Here is a 19,172-nt window from a genome sequence, read left to right on the forward strand (position 1 = left end):
TCAGTTCTCTTATGTGTGAAATGGGAATCATAAAAACGATACAGTTCAGAGTTGGCCTGAGGAATAAATGAGGCAATGTATGTACAGCACTTAGCTCCTGGTGCATGGCTTTCAAACAATAATTAGTTCTGTTGTTATGTGAAGGGGCTTTGTAAACTATCAAGTGGTGTTCAGACACAAGGCATTTTTATACAGAGCTCTGCGTTGGGTAAGATGCTCATCTGTTCACGTGGCCAGTGTAGAGACAAACTGAAAGTCTTCCAGAACAGCTAAAAAATAAATCACGGCTCTGAAAAAAATGGTCCCTTGTCTTATTCTTTATGCTTTGTTTTCATTCTCAATCATCTTAAGTAAATGCAGTTTCCTTTGTTCTTCAGGAACCCGGGTTACAACCTGTCTCTCCACCCATCTGATACTTACTGGGTTCCTACCACTGTCAGGCACAATGCTTTATTTTTGACAGAGCGCCCTCTCCCCGCACGGAGCTCAGCCGCCAGAAAGCATTGTGGGCAGGGACGTCTTTATAATTATGAAAATATTTAGCACAGATTGGATTTGAATGTCTGCTTGCTGCAGCCCGAAGAATTCACTTACACCAATAACGAGGCCTCTTTTCTTAATTCATTCCCCTAATTTGCATGCCACTTAAGACGATACCGTATTTCTGAGGACATCTAGAGCCTCTTGTAATGGCACAGACAGGAAAATAAATGGGTCGTTATAAGAACAGCCAGCAACCTTGCGATCAAATTGTCTTCAGGTCCACAAGGTTTCTGATCTGGGACTGGCTCAGGGGCTGCCCTACGATGGCCTTTTGAGGGTTCAAAGGCCAAGCCCTTTAGGTTAGGCCATCGCTCATCTAGATGAGCATTTGTTCCATAATTAGTTCAGAGTACAGTATTTTAGTGTGTGTGTGTATGTGTGTGTGTGTGTGTGTGTGTGTGTGTGTGTATTTCTCTAGAGCAAATCTAGAGCTCTGACACTTTAGTTACTGCATATGAACTTTATTTCCTAAAGCCCATTCCTTTCTGTTCTGGGCAAAAAAAAGCACTTGCCTCCGGGGCTCTAATAATATTAGTTAACACATCACACGCACTTGTGAGCCACGTACTGTTTGGTCCTCAGGACGGTTGTGTGGGACTCACGCTATTCTTACTCGCATTTCACACAGGAAGAAACTGAAGCAAAAGGAGGTTAAGGTGGTCAATGTTAAGGTGGAGGAAAAGCCGAGATTTGCACCCAGAATCCTGGATGTGGAGCTGATGCCGAGGCCACCATGCTCCCCTGCGGCTCAGTACCTCATGTGCCTACTAAGTCCTCGATCCATAGTTAACTGAGCAAATGCGTCAGTGATCTTCCTCCAGTTCCGTAGATTTGAAATAATTCTTTTAAAAATAGTAAAATAGTTTGTTGGCAGAAGCAAGAGAAAGAGCAATACTCTCTATAGGAATAGAGAGGGGGAATCAAAGTTTAAAAATAATAACAGAAAAACCTGATTTAAGGTTTTATTGTTTTTGCAAATTCAGATTTAGACCTGGTGGGAGGGAGAAAAAATCAATTGTCTTTAAACAGCCCTCTAATGTTAATTTTCTCTCTCTAGTGCTTGGGGGAATTCCAGCAAATTGCTTAAGTTTGCAGAGAAATCAAGAGAGACAAGTGTACTGGGGGAGGGTATGTAACAAAAGGCAGAGGGGTTAAGTAATGTCAGTCACCCTAAGTACATTAATATTTTGTCTTCCTAAATTCCTCTTCAGGTGAAGATAGACTGGTACCAGTTTTATCTTCCTTGGATCCATCTGACTAGATTTTCATTATTCTTAATGGTGTTAACTCCAAGGGGGGAGGGGCCTTGGGCCTAATTCTTCCACTGTCATTGCCAAGATGAGAACCACAAGTAGTCACTGAGGAAGGTCCAGGTAACCAGAGTCTCCATATTCATTTTATATCTGATGAAAGAAAATTACTGATCATCATCGGCTCCCATCTCTGGTTCTAATGATTTTGCAACATAGTGAGATTTTAAAACTATATTGGGCGACAAGTTGGCATGGCTATTCTGAAGAATAATTTGCAATATGTAATGAATGTGACGATGTATCGTCCATACGTAACTACTTCTTCCTAGATGTATAGAGAGAAGCTCTTCCATAAGTTATGCAAAGCGATATGTACAATAACATTCACTGAAGCGTTGTTTGCAATGGCAAAAAAAGAGGGGGGGGAACCAATCAAGAGAGAGAGAGAACCAACCAACATTTCCATAGGATATAGGAGGATGAATAAATAGTTATATAGTCATTCAAAGGGATCCTCTACAGCAGTTATAAAGAATGAGGTAGAGCTGTAAGTAGCAAAGTGGACACATCTAACAACAATGGAGACAGGGACGCCTGAGTGGTTGTCAGCTGAGTGACTGACTCTTGATTTTGGCTCAGGTCATGATCTCACAATTCATGAGATCAAGCCCCGTATCGGGCTCTGTGCTGACAGCATGGAGCCTGCTTGGGATTCTCTCTCTCCCTGTCTCTCTGTCCCTCCCAACTCATGCTCTCTCTCTCTCAAAACAAGTAAATAAACTTATTAAAAAAATGTAGACAGAATAAAGTAAGGAGTGGAGGACACTACAGTATATCATTTTTAGGAAGTTTTAAAGCATGCAAAAACTTGTCATTCGTGTATACAAACATATGAAATATAAATGTAAAAACATGCATAGAAATGATGAACCCCAACTCAAAAACAGTTCCCCCTCAGGAGAGAGAGAAGTGGGGACTGGGGGAAGTAACACGAGGGCCTGAATGGTATTTGCCATATTAATTTATTTTTAAAATATTGAGCAAATACTATGAAATGATAAGAGTGGTCAAAGCTGGGAAGGTGGGCTTTTTTCTTTTATTCTCTCTTCTTAACGGAACATTTGAATGCCAACTCCATGACATCAGGGACTTTGTTTTGTCGACTGCTCTGTCTTTGGAACCCAGAAAAGTGCCTGGTGCATACTAGGTCCTCAATAGATCGTTAACTGAGCCAATGAGTGAATGATTCTCCCCACAGTTCTGTACATTTGAAATAACTTATTTAAAAATAGTAAAATGCTAAAGAAAAAAATGTTTCCATTAAAAAAGGAAAAACATTTAAAACTTCAAGGAAAATGAAAAGCACTGTGACTTTTCATAGCACAGGTATTTGTGAAGTCTGTGTAAAAGGAAATTGTAATGAAAGGAGATTTAGGGGAATTCAATACTTAAAGGTGCTTCTAAAACAAACAAGAACAGGTTTGAAGATGGGGCAGGGAGGGAAGTAGGCACTGGGAGGGTCCAGTTTTGGAGTAACTTGCCCTGAAGCTACAGAGTGGGACTCTCTGGATTTGTGTTATGGCAAACAAAGGACTGGTCAGAATCAACAGCTCAGTCCTCGTGAGCTGTCGTGTTTTCTAACCAGACCGGAGGACATTTGCTATCAGTTCCTGGAGAAACTAAGGCCCGGGCCCCCGAGTGCAAACGCCCTCCAGATCCACGAGCGGGGCCAGGACTTCTCCAGCCCCACACGGCACAGCACCGCAAAGCCCAGCAGCGGGGAGCACTGCTGCGTCGCTGCGTACACCCCAACATTTCCAGGCAGTCCCCAGTTCCGGAAAGGCTGGAAGGAAGAAATAAGGGAGACGAGCTGCTTTCTTGCCCTTCTCCTTCAACACGTCAGGAAATGGCCAACAACGAGAGCATGCACCTGGGTCAGGCATGCAGGCACACCAAGACAAACAAGTGGAAAAGTACCTCGGAAGTCACCTTGCAAGACAGTAACTTAGAGGTGTACTGGCAGAGAGGGAAAAGAGCAGGGTTAGTACACAGCAGAGGCACCCTCACATGGCACCCCCCAGCCTGGAACCGGCACCACGCTGGGGGCAGAGCGCGGGGCAGTGACCCGGGAGACCACCACACGCCCACGCCAGACTTGCTTCATCTGATATTAGTTTATTTAAAAATCTATTTCTTTTGGAGCAAGGAGATACCCTGTTATTAATAAAACTATCAGATAAGCCATACTTTGTTAATTCAAGATTTGTCGCTTCCATTTTCAGTGCTTTGAATTAACAAGATTCTTCCCCAACCCAGGATGCAACCAGCTGCCCACCAGCAAGGTCTTTGGTGGCCATTTTGAATTTGCTAGAATCTGTAGCCAAACAGCCTTTGGCTGCGGTTCCTTTGAGCCCCCAGCGGTCCCACAGCCCGTTGTCCCACAAAAAGAAGACCCCAACCACAGGCAGGGGTTGGTTTGGATCCGAGGTCTGCAGAGGGAGATTCTCTGCAGTGGAGTTGTGGATGGCACTGCATGGGGAAGGCCCACAGCTTCCCGCCTCGCTGTCCTGGGCCCCTGGATAAGTTCCTGAGAGTGGGGGGACCACATAGCAACTAAGGTGACCCTTTAGTACCTGTAGGAGACTAAAAGCCTCCACAAGAAAAGCTTAGGAGAAAATGGGCCTGCTATGGAAATGACGTAGAAGAATTGATGTTGGCCAACCTCCGCTGGAAGCGTGGTGATGACCTCCCATTTACACGGCTTAGGACACTGGAGGCATTTCTTGGTCTTTGGCGTTGGCACACATAGGTTGGTTAGATGGGATCATAGGTCTGTGGTCATTAACTGCTTCTAATGTGTAAGAGCTTAAAAATGATAGTTCTGTACTGATCAGACTGATGACCAGGGGCTGGTGAACTTGGAGCTTTCCTCCCCTTCTTGCACCCCTGCAGGGCGTGAGCAGCAGGAGGAATCCGGCAGCACGAAACATTGTTAAGTGTGAGCCGGGTTTCCCATGGAGCCTGGGGTTTGGGGCCCTGTGTGCTTCCCTCATCCGCCCAAGGAGAGGCCATGGGTGTCTTGGGTTGGTGGGAAATGTGTACGAGGAATTCTTAGAAAAGCAGTAACTGCTGGCTGCCAGTTTTGACCTAACCCAGGAGAATAAGTGAGGCCTTTTTTTAGTTCAAGATAGGGAGGGATGGCTGAAATACTTCTCAGTACCTAGTTTTGGCATAAGAGAGAGAGTAGAAAACACACCAAGAGTAGATCCTGTGCTAGAAGTGGGGCGGGAACTGAATGCCTGGAGGAGGCTGTGATTTGGAGGCAGGCCAGCATTAACTGAGAAAGAGAAAGCAACCCCACCAACTTGTTCAAGAGCATCCCTGACTCAGGAACCCGTCGTTTGCTGAGGCTCACCTCAGCTCCGGTTGGGAGGATAGCTGGCCAGAAAAACACTTTTGCCTACATATCCTTCCTTTGCAAGGCGTCAAGGAGCCCTCTAGGAAACTATGATTCATCAGTCCATCATGTATTATATGGCTGACCAGAGATGGCATCAGGCCCAGATAAGGGCACATTTCCACATAAGAAAACATTTCCAGATAAGAGAAACCCACAGTAAGAACAGGACTGCTGCATCTGGGTGTGCAGTGCATGCACTGCTCAAAAGCACCAGACTGAGGGAGTGGGGGTTGAAATTCAGTGCCCCCACTCCACTCACAGTGTGGCAGGTACATCCTGGCAGATGAAAAATGGCACCATTTTAAACGTTCTTACAAAGCCCTGTAAAGACTGGTAAACAGCCAGGGTAAGAAAGTAGGGGTGGGGAGAACAACCTCCTTAACCCCAAATTAGCTGAGGGGTCCATTAGTCAGTGGGGCCTGGCTGAAGCCTTCAGCCTGGAGACATTCACTGGTGACCACATCACACAGAAAAAGGACACCGGCAAGTGGGCACCTGCTCAAGGTCTGAGCTAGTGATGGCCATTCGGGGATAATGTTTCAAGAAAAGGGGCTTTTTCCTGTTCCCTTGTTACTGACTTTTTCACCAACTGCAAAATGAGCAGAACATCCACAGAAAACTTAATATTCCCAATGCAGTGACTTGTGGGTAGATATTCCAAGAGAGAGAGAGCCATGATTTAATTTCCTATCTTCTATCGTTCTTTGAAACGTCACCTTGTTTCCAGCAGGACAGTGGGACAGCTCAGGGACATGAAAAAGGCCACTGAATGCTATCGCTTCCCTTCCTCACACCATCCCCATGGCCGGGGCCTATGAGCCAGAGGCCTCCTTCCTGTCCCGCCTACGATTCTTTATAACGTGGGCAAACTTAAGCTGGAAGTGAGCTGGGGACAGGACTCCAGCGACCACTGCTGCTCAGGGGTGGGGGGACTCCATCTGTTTTGATGGCCGGGATGTTTTCCTTGGGGGTTCACAAAAACTACTCATGAGAACTACAGGCATGGATTCCCTTGGCTTCTCTGTCTTCTGTCCTTCATGCTCAATAATAGCATTGTGTCTACTGTATCACTATACTTACATCACGGTTACCCCCATTTGGTTTTTAGGTCTTCCTTCTCCTTAACAAGCAAGTAAGAATTCTTTCCATTTCAACCAGAAAGAACTCACTGCCTCCTATGGGCAAACACATGGTTTGGTCCTAATCATGTGTGAGGGACTCGGAGTGCTGCCAAGTGACTTGTGGGAAGGAATCCTGGTAGGTGGATGTGTCAGGTGACATTGGATTCAGGTGAGCTGGGTAAGGCTCCTAGAGGGTAGACAGTCTAAGAAGCCATGTTTCCCGCTCAGAATAATGTGGGTGAATAGAACCAGGAAAACAGAACCATCAGCTTCTGGGGCGGAGAGGCCAGTTACACAGTCAAACATCAAGCAATCCACTTGCTCTCTATTATTAGCCTTCCGGTAGAAGAGACAGTTAAAGAAAGGGCCAGAGATCAGCTAGGAAAACAGATGAAGGTCTGTTCGCTCCTGCAGGTGAACTTCAACACATTCTCCAGTGACTGAGTAGATACAGTAGAAAAGATCCCCTGAATTTAAAGGGCTAAGAAATGAGGTCAGATGTGGCTCTAAAATGAAGTTTGGAGGACGATCATCTATTTGCTTTAGAAGCAATCCAAATATTCCAAATATTTTGAAGTTTCAGGTCTCTTAAAAGAGGAAATAGCGCACTGGGTAGGTTTTGTTCTGTTCCTAAGGATTTTCTACAACAACAGACTTGGTTCTCTTGTAATATCAAGAATGGTGCAAGACACTTGGCTTTGACATCAAGATCTGGGGATGTTAACAGCCCAATCAGTTAATAGGTTTCTTCCTTATCTGAAATGTTTATTTACTTCAGGAAAATAGAGACAGGAGGCTGCCACTTCATTGCATAAGTGAGGGGTAATCAGTATATTAAAACGTTGATTCCAAGTAGCTTCCTCAATGCAAAGGGGAAATCCGCTCTGGTTGCAGCCTGAGTTTGTATGAAGGCAGCTGCCAGCCTCTGCCTGTGGAATGAGCACGAGTGGGCTCTTCACCTCTTCGGGTGGTTATTTCCTCTAATATCTGCACTCCAATGCAAAAGGCACACACAAGACACACAGAATGTGCTCAGAAAACACTTGCACAGGTCACATGCAAAGTGTTTCCATTTGTTCTTCCCCTTCCATGCCAGAATGCAAGGGGTCCACTCTGCCAACTTCTGCCAGAGCTGCTGACATATGGTGTGGACTCACTGGAAAAAAAGAAGCCACTTACAGCACTAAGCTTCAAAAGCACAGGCTCCAGAAAATACCTGAAGGTAAACTCCACATTTTAAGTAGGGCTGCAAAGAAGGGCTGGTTAAGGTGATTCAATGGGCAGAAGCCCTATGGGTTTGGGGAAGGAGCCCAAGCAACAGAAGTGTCTGCAGCCGCCCCCGGGGGCCAGGCTCTAGCCCACTGTGCGGATGAGGAATGGCCCCCGAACTCTGCAGCCTAACAGAGTACCTGAATCAGTACTCTGGGCAGCTTAGGCATAAACCCAAGGGGGAGCCTAGGGGTGCAAGGGAGTCATCAGGCTACTGTACATGTGTTTGCTTTCTTCACCACTAAATATTTTAAAAGCATCGTTCAGTATCTGGCTTCAATTTCAGAAACCCTTTAAGTTAGTCAACCAGGATATGCAAGGCAGTAAGTCAGCATGGAAATCCTGCTATGAGCCTGAGGCACTCAAGTTTAAGGTGACCCAATTATTTATCATCCAAACTGGGGCACTTTTAAAGGTGAAAGGGGATGCTGTTAAAAATTACACCAGGACCATCAGACACTGTCCAGGTAAATTGGGTGGTGTCTTCCTAGTCGAGCGATTTATGACCTAAGTGAAACTGGGGGGGGGGGGGGAAGGGACGGGGGAGAGACTAAGGCCGCCAGACTCCCAGGAGGTCGGCACGGGCCCCTGAGCCTGGTCCCCGGGCTCCTGGCTGTGAAGGCTGTGGGAAACAGCAGCCCTCACATCTCGCACTGGAGAAAGAAACCACGGAGCAGATGATTTCCTTTGGGGTTCCTGTGAGTGTCACGTGCAACAGTTTTGGGTGTTGAGGGTAGCGGGGTAGCCCTGCGGTTTCTAACTGTCACTTAAAATATCTCTTTCCTCCCAAACTGTACGCACAGGCTTGGCAACAGCCCAGAACACATTCAGCCTTTCCACCGCTGTGTCCCATTTATGGGGCTCGCTCAGAGCAGACACGGAAGGCAGGGCATCGCCACAGTTCTCTAGGGAAATAAAATCTCTACGGAGCAGGCCAGCGATGGTGGCCATCAGCTCCCTGGTGCCTGGGGGGGATGATGTCAGGATGCTCGTGTCCTCCCTCCGGTGCTGTCCTCACATGGTTTTCCCCTGCACACCAGGCATCCCATGCGCCCGCCTTGCCCGTGGCCTCCAGCGACACGCGGCAGCTAATGGACCCAGTTCTCCTTGCACGACCAATGTTTTTGAGAAACAAGGCAAAAAAACCCAAACCCAGCTCCAGACACATTAACCACACATTTGAAAACTGGTTTTGGAACCAGGATGTTGGCCAGACCAGCGCACGCACACCCGTGTCTGACCTGGGACACCGCACGCACGCCGCCGTTCGCCCTCAGAGAAGTAAAGGAGGAAAGGAGGAAAAACTTACACTACTATCATCCATTCTCTCACGCCTTTTAGATTTGTGTGTCTCATAGTCTTCCATGAGGGTCTGCATCAGATTCTTGGGCCGCTGGGATCCGGCAGCCTCTTCGGGGGCTAAGTCAGGCTGCGAGCCGGGGCCTTCAGGTGAGGGGGGTGGAGGAGGTTTGACTTTCTCTATTTTCCCTGAAACAACACGAAGAGAACACCCTTTCTAAGCTCATCTGCTCATGATGGCTTCTAGAAAGAAAACACTGGCAAAAAGCAACCTCTGACAGAGTGGTACCAGAATGCTGGGTCAGTGCCCGTCACCTTAGCGCACGGACTGCAGGTTAATAAAGACAGTGTCACAAACCCATCCAACAAAGACCTTGAGGACATCGGTGCTAAAAATCACCCAGACCAAGGAGGCCTGCAGGCATTTGGCAAATATATGTCAGACAGACACTGGCTCCAGTTGTTTTGGGAACACGCCCTCCATCACGGGTTACTGAGTCCGACTCAGAGGGGGTGATGCCTTCAAGCCTTAGAAACCCATTTTTTTGCAGTTGAGGAAAATAGTCTCTGCAAAGATCCCAGGCACTGCAAGGTCTAGGGTGCTGGTGAGGGTACCAGGGGAGGAGAAAAACCTCACCAGGTTCTTTCCTTGCCTCAGAAGCTGCCGATAAGGAGCTGACCTGCTCAGCCTTTCTGCACGGACAGCACAGGGCTGTAAAACCTTTGAATGAGAACTAGGCTTATTCTTCCCAGGTGACCCCAATCTTACATTGGCCAGCTTCATCTTTAAATTTTTTTAAGTTTTATTTATTTATTTTGAGAGAGACAGAGATAGTGTGAGCAGGGGAGGAGTAGAGAGAGAGAGGGGGAGAGAGAGAGAGAGAAAGAGAGAGAGAATCTCAAGCAGGCTCCACACTATCAGCGCAGAACCTGATGCAGGGCTCGAACCCATGAAACCCTGATATCATGACCTGAGCCAAAACCAAGAGTCAGACACTTAACCAACTGAGCCACCCAGGTGCTCTTGGCCAGCTTCCTTCTTTACCTTACCTGCTAGAGTCCTGATAGCATGTGGTTTGAGACCCCCAGACCTTAAGGAAGGAACGCCACCAACAAAGGCAGGTTCCGTGTCTTAGAAAGGTGTGCACCAGACTTGGGAAAGGTGAGATTTTAGCTTTTGAAGTGCCCCACAAGACTTCTCAGGATGAGATCAGATCAACTGTGATGGTGTGGGGGTGACTCCAGACACCTTTATTAAGACTGTCTGCATCCTTTGCTCTTGGGAAATCGCTGACCATGGCTTCTGGCCCATCACGGGGTGGATTTCATTGCCACAGAGCCCCAAATATACTACCGAGAAACATCTTCAGGTGCAACAGCCATGATTTTCCCAGCTATGCCCCTTGTGGGACACACCGCTATGGCACATGAACAGAGGATGAGGAGAAACACACAAAATCTAAGTTTGGAAACCACCAGGGGAGGCTGAAGATCCACTTGACCCCTTCCAGTGCCAAGCGGAAGGTGGCTCATCTTTCTTCATCTTCCTCCCCGGACTGCTAACTTGGCAAGTCCCGCTGTAGCTGCAGTCACAGGTAAAGCCTGGGCACCATCTCCATGTGGGCTGCGACAGCCCTTTTCTGGGTGCAGCTCTTTTTGATGGGAATTAGACACCCTCCCAACCCCCTAGAGTTTGAGAAGCCCACGTTTTAATTCTTGTACATTTCTAGGTATGTGTGGACAAGCATTTAATGTTCCCACTCTTATCCTGGGCTGATCACTTAAGTTCTTCAACTTTCCTACCTATAACATGCAAATTTTGGAAGAAGTTGTCTTTGAGGTCCCTTCTAACTCAGACATTTTGCTATTCTATCAAAGACTTTTGGCAGGAAAGTTGATCCGTATTGGTTAAAACAAAAGGCATATGGCCATGGTATTTGGCAGATTAGGTGCAAAGTGGTTTTTAATACACAGGGCATTCCATCTGCAGAGCCTTCATTCCATCAGTAACTTAGGGAAAGTCATTTCCTTGACCTAAATTACCCAGGTCATTAATAAAAGGTCTTTTGACAGTAAGACAATAAATGTTTCAAGATCCTAGCAACAGATTGATTATATTTGTTACTATGGAAACAGACAAGGCTATAATGACACCCACAGACCTATCAACTATATTAAATAATTAGCAAGATAATGGGGGCGGGGGTGAGAGAGAGGGACAGAGGGAATGCCAAGCAGGCTCCATGCTGATAGCATGGGGCTTGAACTCATGAACTGTGAGATCAGGACTGAGCTGATATCAAGAGTTGGATGCTTAACTGACCAAGCCACCCAGGCGCCCCAAATAATTAGCTCCATGAGTTCTCCATCTATCCTTCCTCCCTTTCTTTCATAGTGAAATATTTTGAAACAATCCGAGTCCTCAGGCAGTATTACCCTGAATGCTTTGTATGTGTCTCTACAAGTTCCCGTCCACGTCTGAAATGCAGCCTTGAGGAATGATACAGCACAGCGGTGAGCAGGCAGCTCTGGAAGCAGCCACGTGGGTGTGAAGCCACCACCACTTAGCAGCCAAATGACTTTGGGCAAGTTCCTTATTCTTTATCTGTGTCTTCATCAGCAAAGGGGTATGGTGCTAGAGGTACATAACTCACACCATTGGTATAAGGACTGTTAATATTTATACAGTCTATAAAGTTAATATTTAAAACCGGGAGCATCCAGGGAATCTGCTTGACTACTTACTTGGAATCTCAAAGAACAATATGTCTACCAAGTCAGAATGAGCAATTTCAAGGACATATTCTGCATACAATTTTTGCAACTCTCCTAGAACCAGAAATAGACACCAAATTGCCAGGTTGATCCTTTTCCAGTTGATCTAAGGGGTCTCCAAATAATTTCCCAAAAGTCATCCCTCTAGCATTAATCTTCCAGAAATCAGAGTCCATATTCACTGCTCTGACCTCACTCTCTCACATGTGCCACAGTGGGATGCCCCCCTCACGGCACGTTGTTTATACTCCTATGAAAGCCTTTTCACACACTGGCTTGTATCATACCTGGTTCTTTCACCTTCTCTTCTCAGTTAAACTATATTGTCAACAAATTTCAACCATCATGAATCCTTTAACTCATCTCAGTGTCAACTCCACTGGAACAGCACCTTGTCTGTCCTGCTCATTGATGGACCCTAGTACCCACTGGGGTATCTGGCATAAGGTAGGAGCTCATGTTTGTTGAATAAACCAGTAAACACATTATGACATCTACACAGCAGCCACTTGTTTCATGCTTGTGGATTGGGACAAAATTCCCAACAAAGGATTTGAGGAAAGAGTTTAAATGTCTTCACCAAAGCCCTGAAATAAAACAATCGTGGTCTACGGAATCACAGACTCAATGGCTTTGTAGTAATAATAAGCACATTATATGGCATATTTATTTATATAGGCTTCATGTCATTTGATCCTTATGATAACCCTGGGGTATAGACAGGGTCGACGCCATGATATCTGTGAGTGGTTTAGACCACGAAGACTCAGATGCTAATGCCAGCCCAAGTTACATTAGCGAGAGTAACAATCAGAGTTGGGTCTTGTCTGGAACCCAGATTGTGTTGACTATGGCTAAATTATATGGTGGGATGTATGCTGAAAGAGAATCATGAAGAGGGTAAAGGGTTAATACAGAGAAGTCATCAAATATTGCACATTAAAAGACATTTTCCAATTTATTCTTAGTATTCCCACAAAACCATCCATCCCTGAGGCAAGCTTTACCAGTTACAGCCACTAGAGGTCGCATGAGTAACAGGTAAGAACGGAGAGACATGGTGACCTGTCTCTGGACTTCTAGAACCAGTCTAGTTGGTCTTAGGGGGAGTCAGCCTGGCTGGGCTTCTCTGCTGGGCCCTGTGATCCCCAAACATTCCCCCCGAGTATCCTTCAAACCATGCACAGAATTCCTGGAATCACACAGATTGCCGAATAGGGGGAAGCAGATCTGCTCCAAGCTCAACATCTTCCCAGAAGGCCCAACTTGGCAGCCAAGAGTCTTCCCAATGAGGATGGTGAAGAGACTTCTAATGCCCTCCCCCCAGGCATGGACACTGCAGACACTATCGCTGTTTAGTTTCAAAATCATTACATGAAGGTGATACAAAATGGTCCGTGCCACAGGCCTGGGAAGTCTGTCTCACCCTTGTCCATGGCCCTGAAAGGCTCCTTGAAATGCCTTCGCCCAGAGGACATATCCCACTGCGATTCCAGAACAGTGCTGGGTGTCTCTGGTGCTCCCTGGTGCGGGTCTCACACAGCACTTCCCAGCACCTCCAGGTTCCATCCCCATGTGCTCCACCAAAGCTTGCTCTCATCTGTCTGTCTGTTCATTTAGTGAATGACTGAATAGAGGTAAGGATAAGGGGCCTGTTTTCAATGACAAGCATCCTGCACTGCTACAAGATAAGCTCTCTTGACGGACACCAGTCACTGTCCCTGTGAAACAGGATTACGGGAAAGTGTTATATAGACCTCAGGGCACACCTGTGTCGGTCTTGGCCAAAGCCTGGTACCTGATATTTACAGAGCAGAGAGCAGGTCCAATATGACATTCGATGTAAGGAACCTGCAATAAAACTAGGTAGGAATTCTCAGTGGAGATTTCCTTCATAAACATGATTTTGTTCAAATTATTTCATCTGGAGTAACTTTACTGTTAGTTATTATTTTATTAATTTATTTTGTAAAGTTCCAGTCAACATACAGTGTTATATTCATTTCGGGCGTACAATAGAGTGATTCAATAATTCCATACATTACTTAGTGCTCATCATGGTAAGTATACTTTTAATCCCCTTCCCCTATTTTACCCATCCCTCCTCACCCACCTTCCTTCTGGTAACCATCAGTTTGTCACTATATTTAAATTTTTTTAATGTTCATTCATCTTTGAGAGAGACAGAGAGAGACAGAGTGTGAGCAGTTAAGGGACAGACAGAGAGGGAGAGGCAGATCCAAAGCAGGCTCCAGGCTCCCAGCTGTCAGCACAGAGCTTGACACAGGGCTCAAACCCACAAATCGTGAGATCATGGCCCGAGCCAAAGTTGGACACTTAACCAACTGAGCCACCCAGGTGCTCCAAGTTTGTTTTCTATGTTTAAGAGTTTGTTTTTTTATTTGTATTTTTTTTTCTTTGTTAAATTCCACAAATGAGTGAGACCACATGGTTTTTGTCTTGCTCTGACTTAATTTCACTTAGCATTATACCATCCAGGTCCATTCATGTTGGTGCAAATGGCAAGATTTCATTCTTTTTTGTGGCTGAGTAGTATTCCATTCTGTATATATAATGTATATTGTATATAATACATATAAGCATGCCACATCTTCTGTATCCATTCATCTATTGATGGACACTTGGGTTGCTTCCATAATTTGGCTATTGTAAATAATGCTGCAATAAACACAGGGGTGTATATTATCCTTTTGAATTAGATTTTCATACACATTGGGTAAAAACTCATCTAGAGTAATTTTAGACTTGATAAGCTCTTAAAGGTGCTTGAAGGCAAGCAATTTCATTTGGGCGGGATGATCCCAAAGCTGTTGCTAACATTGTGCCCTACTGGCTCTGCTCTGTAAGGTAGTACTTGCTGCTAACATAAAGTCACTGGCAAACACTAGGTTAAAGAAAGCTTTAAAAATAAAATGAGATATGGATTTCTTTACCAGAGGATTTCTCCAAGGTTTTAGTGCTATTGTGATTGTGAAACACTTGTTCAAGGGTGGGTATGTAACATTTCTCAAATTTGTTTAGCCAGAGAACCTCATTTCATAGAATCCCTATTAATATCTCAAGGAAAATGGTGAAATCCTGTTCTCTATCATATAATAGTTAACTAAGCAGCTCCCACAAGTTCAGTTAATAATTAAGTATAGGCACAAAGCTTACATATAAGAATTTTTACCACTGTATGTTTTTTTATACCTATATATGTGGGAACAACCAAGATATCTGATTGTAGCAAAATGGCTAAATTAGTTTTGGCTCATTCAGATAATGGAGTATTATATTTAGTTATGACAAATCATGTTTTTGTCTCTCCAATTTAAAGGAATAATTAGGGTCATGAAAAAATATTCAAAAATTTTTAAGAAAAAAAACCCAAGCAGATATATTGCAGGGGTTTAAGAATGTAGGTTCTGCCCCACTGCTGGGGTTCAAGTCCTGGTTCACCAGTTATTAGCTATGTGAAAGAAAGCAAAAGTGCATATATGACATCCGGTAAAACCTTACTCCGTTATCAGATGAACAGTCCTGTGGCAGGAAGAAGAACAGCCTCCACCAGGATGCCTGACATCCTAATCCCTAAAATCCACAAAGACGTTGCTTTCATGGCAAAAGGACATTGCAGATGTGATGGAGTTAAAATCTTTGAGTGGAGAAGGTAATCCTGCATTATCTGGTTGCGCTTGATGAGACCAAGTAGGTCCAGAAGGGTCAGAGAAAGAGAGACGGGAAGGTGCTACACTGCTGGCCATGAAGATGGCGGAAGTGGCCATGAGCCAAGAAACGCAGGTGGCCTCTGGGAAAGGAACAGATCCCTAGAGCCTCAGGAAGGAACACAGCCCTACTGACACCTTGGTTTTAGCCCAGGCGGACACTACCTTCGTCTGTTGAGCAGCCATAACAAAATACCATGGATTGGGTGGCTTACCCCACAGAAATGTATTTTCTCACAGTTCTGGAGGTTGGTCTTCTGAGCTCTGGGTGCCAGCATGGTTGGGTTCTGGGAAGAACCATCTTCCTATTTTGCAGATGGCCACCTCTCACTGTATCCTCACGTGGCAGAGATAGGGAGAGATCTAGATCTCTGGTGTCTTTTCTTAGAAGGGCACTAATTCTATCACAAGAGCTCCACCCGTATGACCTCATCTAACCCTAATTACCTCTCACAAAGTGCCCACCTCACAAAGTAACCCCCTCTTTGGGGGTTAGAGCTCAACATATGAATTTCTTTTAACTTGAATTTCTTTTTTTTTCATTTTTATTTTTAATTTTATTTAAATCCAAGTCACTTAACATAGTGTGATAATAGTTTCAGGAATAGAATCTAGTGATTCATCACTTACATGTAACACTCAGTGCTCATCCCAACAAGTGCCCTCCTGAGTGTCTATCACCTAGTTAGCCCATCCCCTGCCTACCTCCCTTCCAGCAACCCTCAGTTTGTTCTCTGCATTTAAGAGTCGCTTATGGTTTGCCTCTGTATTTATCTTATTTTCCTTCTCTTCCTCTATGTTCATCTGTTTTGTTTCTTAAATTCCACATATGAGTGAAATCATATGATATCTGTCTTTCTCTGACTGACTTACTTCACTTAGCATAATATATTCTAGTTCCATCCACGTTGTCAGCATATGAACTTAGAGGGGACGCAATTCAATCCATAGCTGACACACTACAAACTTCTGGCCTCTGGGACTGTAATATAACAAATTCCTGTTGTTTTAAGCCCCTCTGTTAGTGGTGATTTGTTACAGCAGTGATAGGAACCTAATATTATCTTCTATGCACATTTGTGCATGGAGAAAAGTAGGCAGATAGCAGTTAGGATTAGGAATCACTTTTATTTTTTATCTTTAGTCCTTGTTTTCCAATTTTTTTTCTACAATAAGCATGAGTTAATTAAAAAATATAAAACAAACCAGAAAAAAATTCTTTTAAACATTATGAGCCATGCCAAGAAAAGCAGATAAAGCTGGTTCGTGGACCAGGCAGTCCACAAGGCTTTGCATCTCGCCAGGCAGCAGACACCCAGAGGAGATGACACCCGCCAAAGCTTGCGGTGAGCCCTGCTCACGTCTGTGACAGAGGCATTCCAGGCCGGGGTCTGCCAGGGGGACTAAGGAGCAGAGGGGGCAATAAATTTCACCCCAAATTGGTAAATGCTGCCCCCCCCATCATGAATGGGAAACTAGAAAACACAAATTTGTGTTTCCTGCTTATTTAATTATAAATAATTAAACCCCTTTCTGGTCCAGAGAGAGAGAGGGCCAGGCCTTGACCACCCTTCTGAATTTTCCAGGCAAGGATTTCCCCTGGGCATCTGTGACAGGCTGTGCTGCCCAGGGGAGGGGGCGGCAGAGAGAGGAGCCACGCTTGCTCCCCGACAAGGAGCCTGAGCGAGGGCGGCAGGGGCTCGAGCCACAGCTGTCACCATCCCAGACCGCCAGACCCTCCTTCCAGAGGAACAAGGCTGACTTCTAACAAGCCAAGGACGTGGACTCCAAAAGTTTAGAAAACTCTTTTGGCCAAATACTATGATTTTGGTGACTATTACAGTCCACATATATGGTGTCTAGAGTTCTTAAATCAAAGATCCTTTGTTTCTACATTTCTCAAAAGGAAAGAAAAAGCCATCACCCACTCTTACTTAAAAACCAAACGGAACCAAACAAAGACGCCCACCAGATGCCATACCTTGGCCGGGCCTCCTTCAGTGATCGCCTTTCTTCATGCGACGTGCGGGTAAGACTGCAAACACCTAAGACAACTCACAAGTTGCCAGGAAGCAATAAGCTCAGACTTGTATTTTCAATTTTGTTTCCTCCCAGTAGAAGGGAATATCTTTCCTGTCAGATCCAGGGCGCAGACGATTAGGGTTCCAGCTGTGACCCACACACCCAAAGCTGGTCCCTGGGCCTTTTATCTCTTTCCCTGAAGGCTGCAGTGTTCTAAAATGCAAAGACACGAATCTTCAGATTGTAAGCCTAGCTCAGGCAGGAGAAATACCCCTGCTGGGTGAAACAAGTCTGAGAAGTTTCCAAAGATCCTTCCTGAAAGATTGGGGTGTTGGGTGAGTTGCTGGTATTAGGTCATCCTCAATGAACAGGACTGGGAGGCGAAATCTCTAGAAGAATAGAGCTTTGCTTCTCTTGGGGGAGCACAGTTTAAGACCAAAAAGGAAAAAATAATAATTAAAACAGGAAGAATGAAAATCATGACAATAGCAATTCCCTCACCAAGATCTTTTTGCTAAACGCGTTTCTACCAACATGGTGGGTCTGTGTGATGATTAAGACCCCCCAGGGGGAAAGAGAAAGGAACAATGTTTATGGGCTTGCAATTAGACTGTGCCCAATACACTTGGTGTTTTGAAATCACAGATGACTGTTGAAAATGAATTCCTGAACTCAGAGTTTCTAAGTGAGACTTTACATTTTAATGAAGGAAATATGAAAATACATCAACTAGGAACAGAAAGCGATTTTATAATGCAGGTTTTGACATTTATTTCAGCAGCCATAGAAGAACATCTCCTAAGTAATTCTGTAAGGTTTTCTAGGTCTTGTCTTAAAACATAACAGTAACTATGGTAATAACGAAACAGCACCTCTTCTTGGGGGCCTTTTGTGTGCTGGGCGCTGAGGTTGGTATGATCTTATTCCCATCTTACTGGTGAAAAGATTGAGGTTTGCAGAGGTGACGGAAGCCAGTCACACAGTTACCAAGCAGGGCAGTCAGGATCTGGACTTCAGATATAAATCCAGAGAAGTGACTATCACATTTAGGCACCTAAGTTCCCTTGATCATTTTTTTTTTACATAAGGTATGAAATTATATTTGAGACCGGGAATACCTGTGAGGTCAGATGCATACAAGTCTTAGGAAACCTTCGATGTTTACATGGAAGGTCGTAAGAAATAAAATACCATCACACGAAATATAGTATGTATTCTTTGGCACACCCCCCGAGGGAGGGCCCAGTTCTCCATCCCTTAAGTGGTAGCTTATTCACAAAGATCAAATGGATCCGAAATGCCAGTCTTCTGAGGGAAGCAGCAGCAAATCACCACAGCTGGTTAAGAGGCACAGTCATATCCTGACTGGACTCCTGCAGTCACAGGGGACATCCTGCTCCCATGCCTGGCTTTGATTACCAGGGGTACAGCAGGGATTTTATAAGAATTAGATCCTTTGATTCATCTTTTCTTTCTCAGCTTAAGATTACTTTTTTTTTTTTTTTTGGCATGTAGTGGAGTCTTGATTTTTTGGGAAGCCGCTCTCCTAACTTGGAGCATGGAGCAGCCACACACAGGGGGAAGGGTAAGGGACAAGGACACCATATGGTGTCCCCAGCAAGCCATGAGCTGGGGGCCTGCAGGGACACCAGCACAAGACCCAGCACAAGAACAGTGGTGGCGAACTTGCTTAGAGAAGGGA

General features: G+C 45.1%; 1 protein-coding gene across 1 annotated transcript in view; it reads right to left on the reverse strand.

Moving 5' to 3' along the window:
* PALM2-AKAP2 (PALM2-AKAP2 fusion) overlaps nucleotides 1-19,172 on the reverse strand; it is a 322,809-nt gene that overhangs the window by 5,717 nt on the left and 297,920 nt on the right. Inside the window, exons 10-11 of the mRNA XM_029919383.1 lie at nucleotides 8,956-9,134; nucleotides 3,774-3,812 (exon numbers count right to left, since the gene is read on the reverse strand). Of these exons, the coding sequence (XP_029775243.1) occupies nucleotides 3,774-3,812; nucleotides 8,956-9,134 (218 nt within the window). The remainder of the gene's footprint in view (nucleotides 1-3,773; nucleotides 3,813-8,955; nucleotides 9,135-19,172) is intronic.

This window comes from Suricata suricatta, chromosome 13 (assembly GCF_006229205.1).
Source record: "Suricata suricatta isolate VVHF042 chromosome 13, meerkat_22Aug2017_6uvM2_HiC, whole genome shotgun sequence".
Lineage (NCBI taxonomy): Eukaryota > Metazoa > Chordata > Mammalia > Carnivora > Herpestidae > Suricata > Suricata suricatta.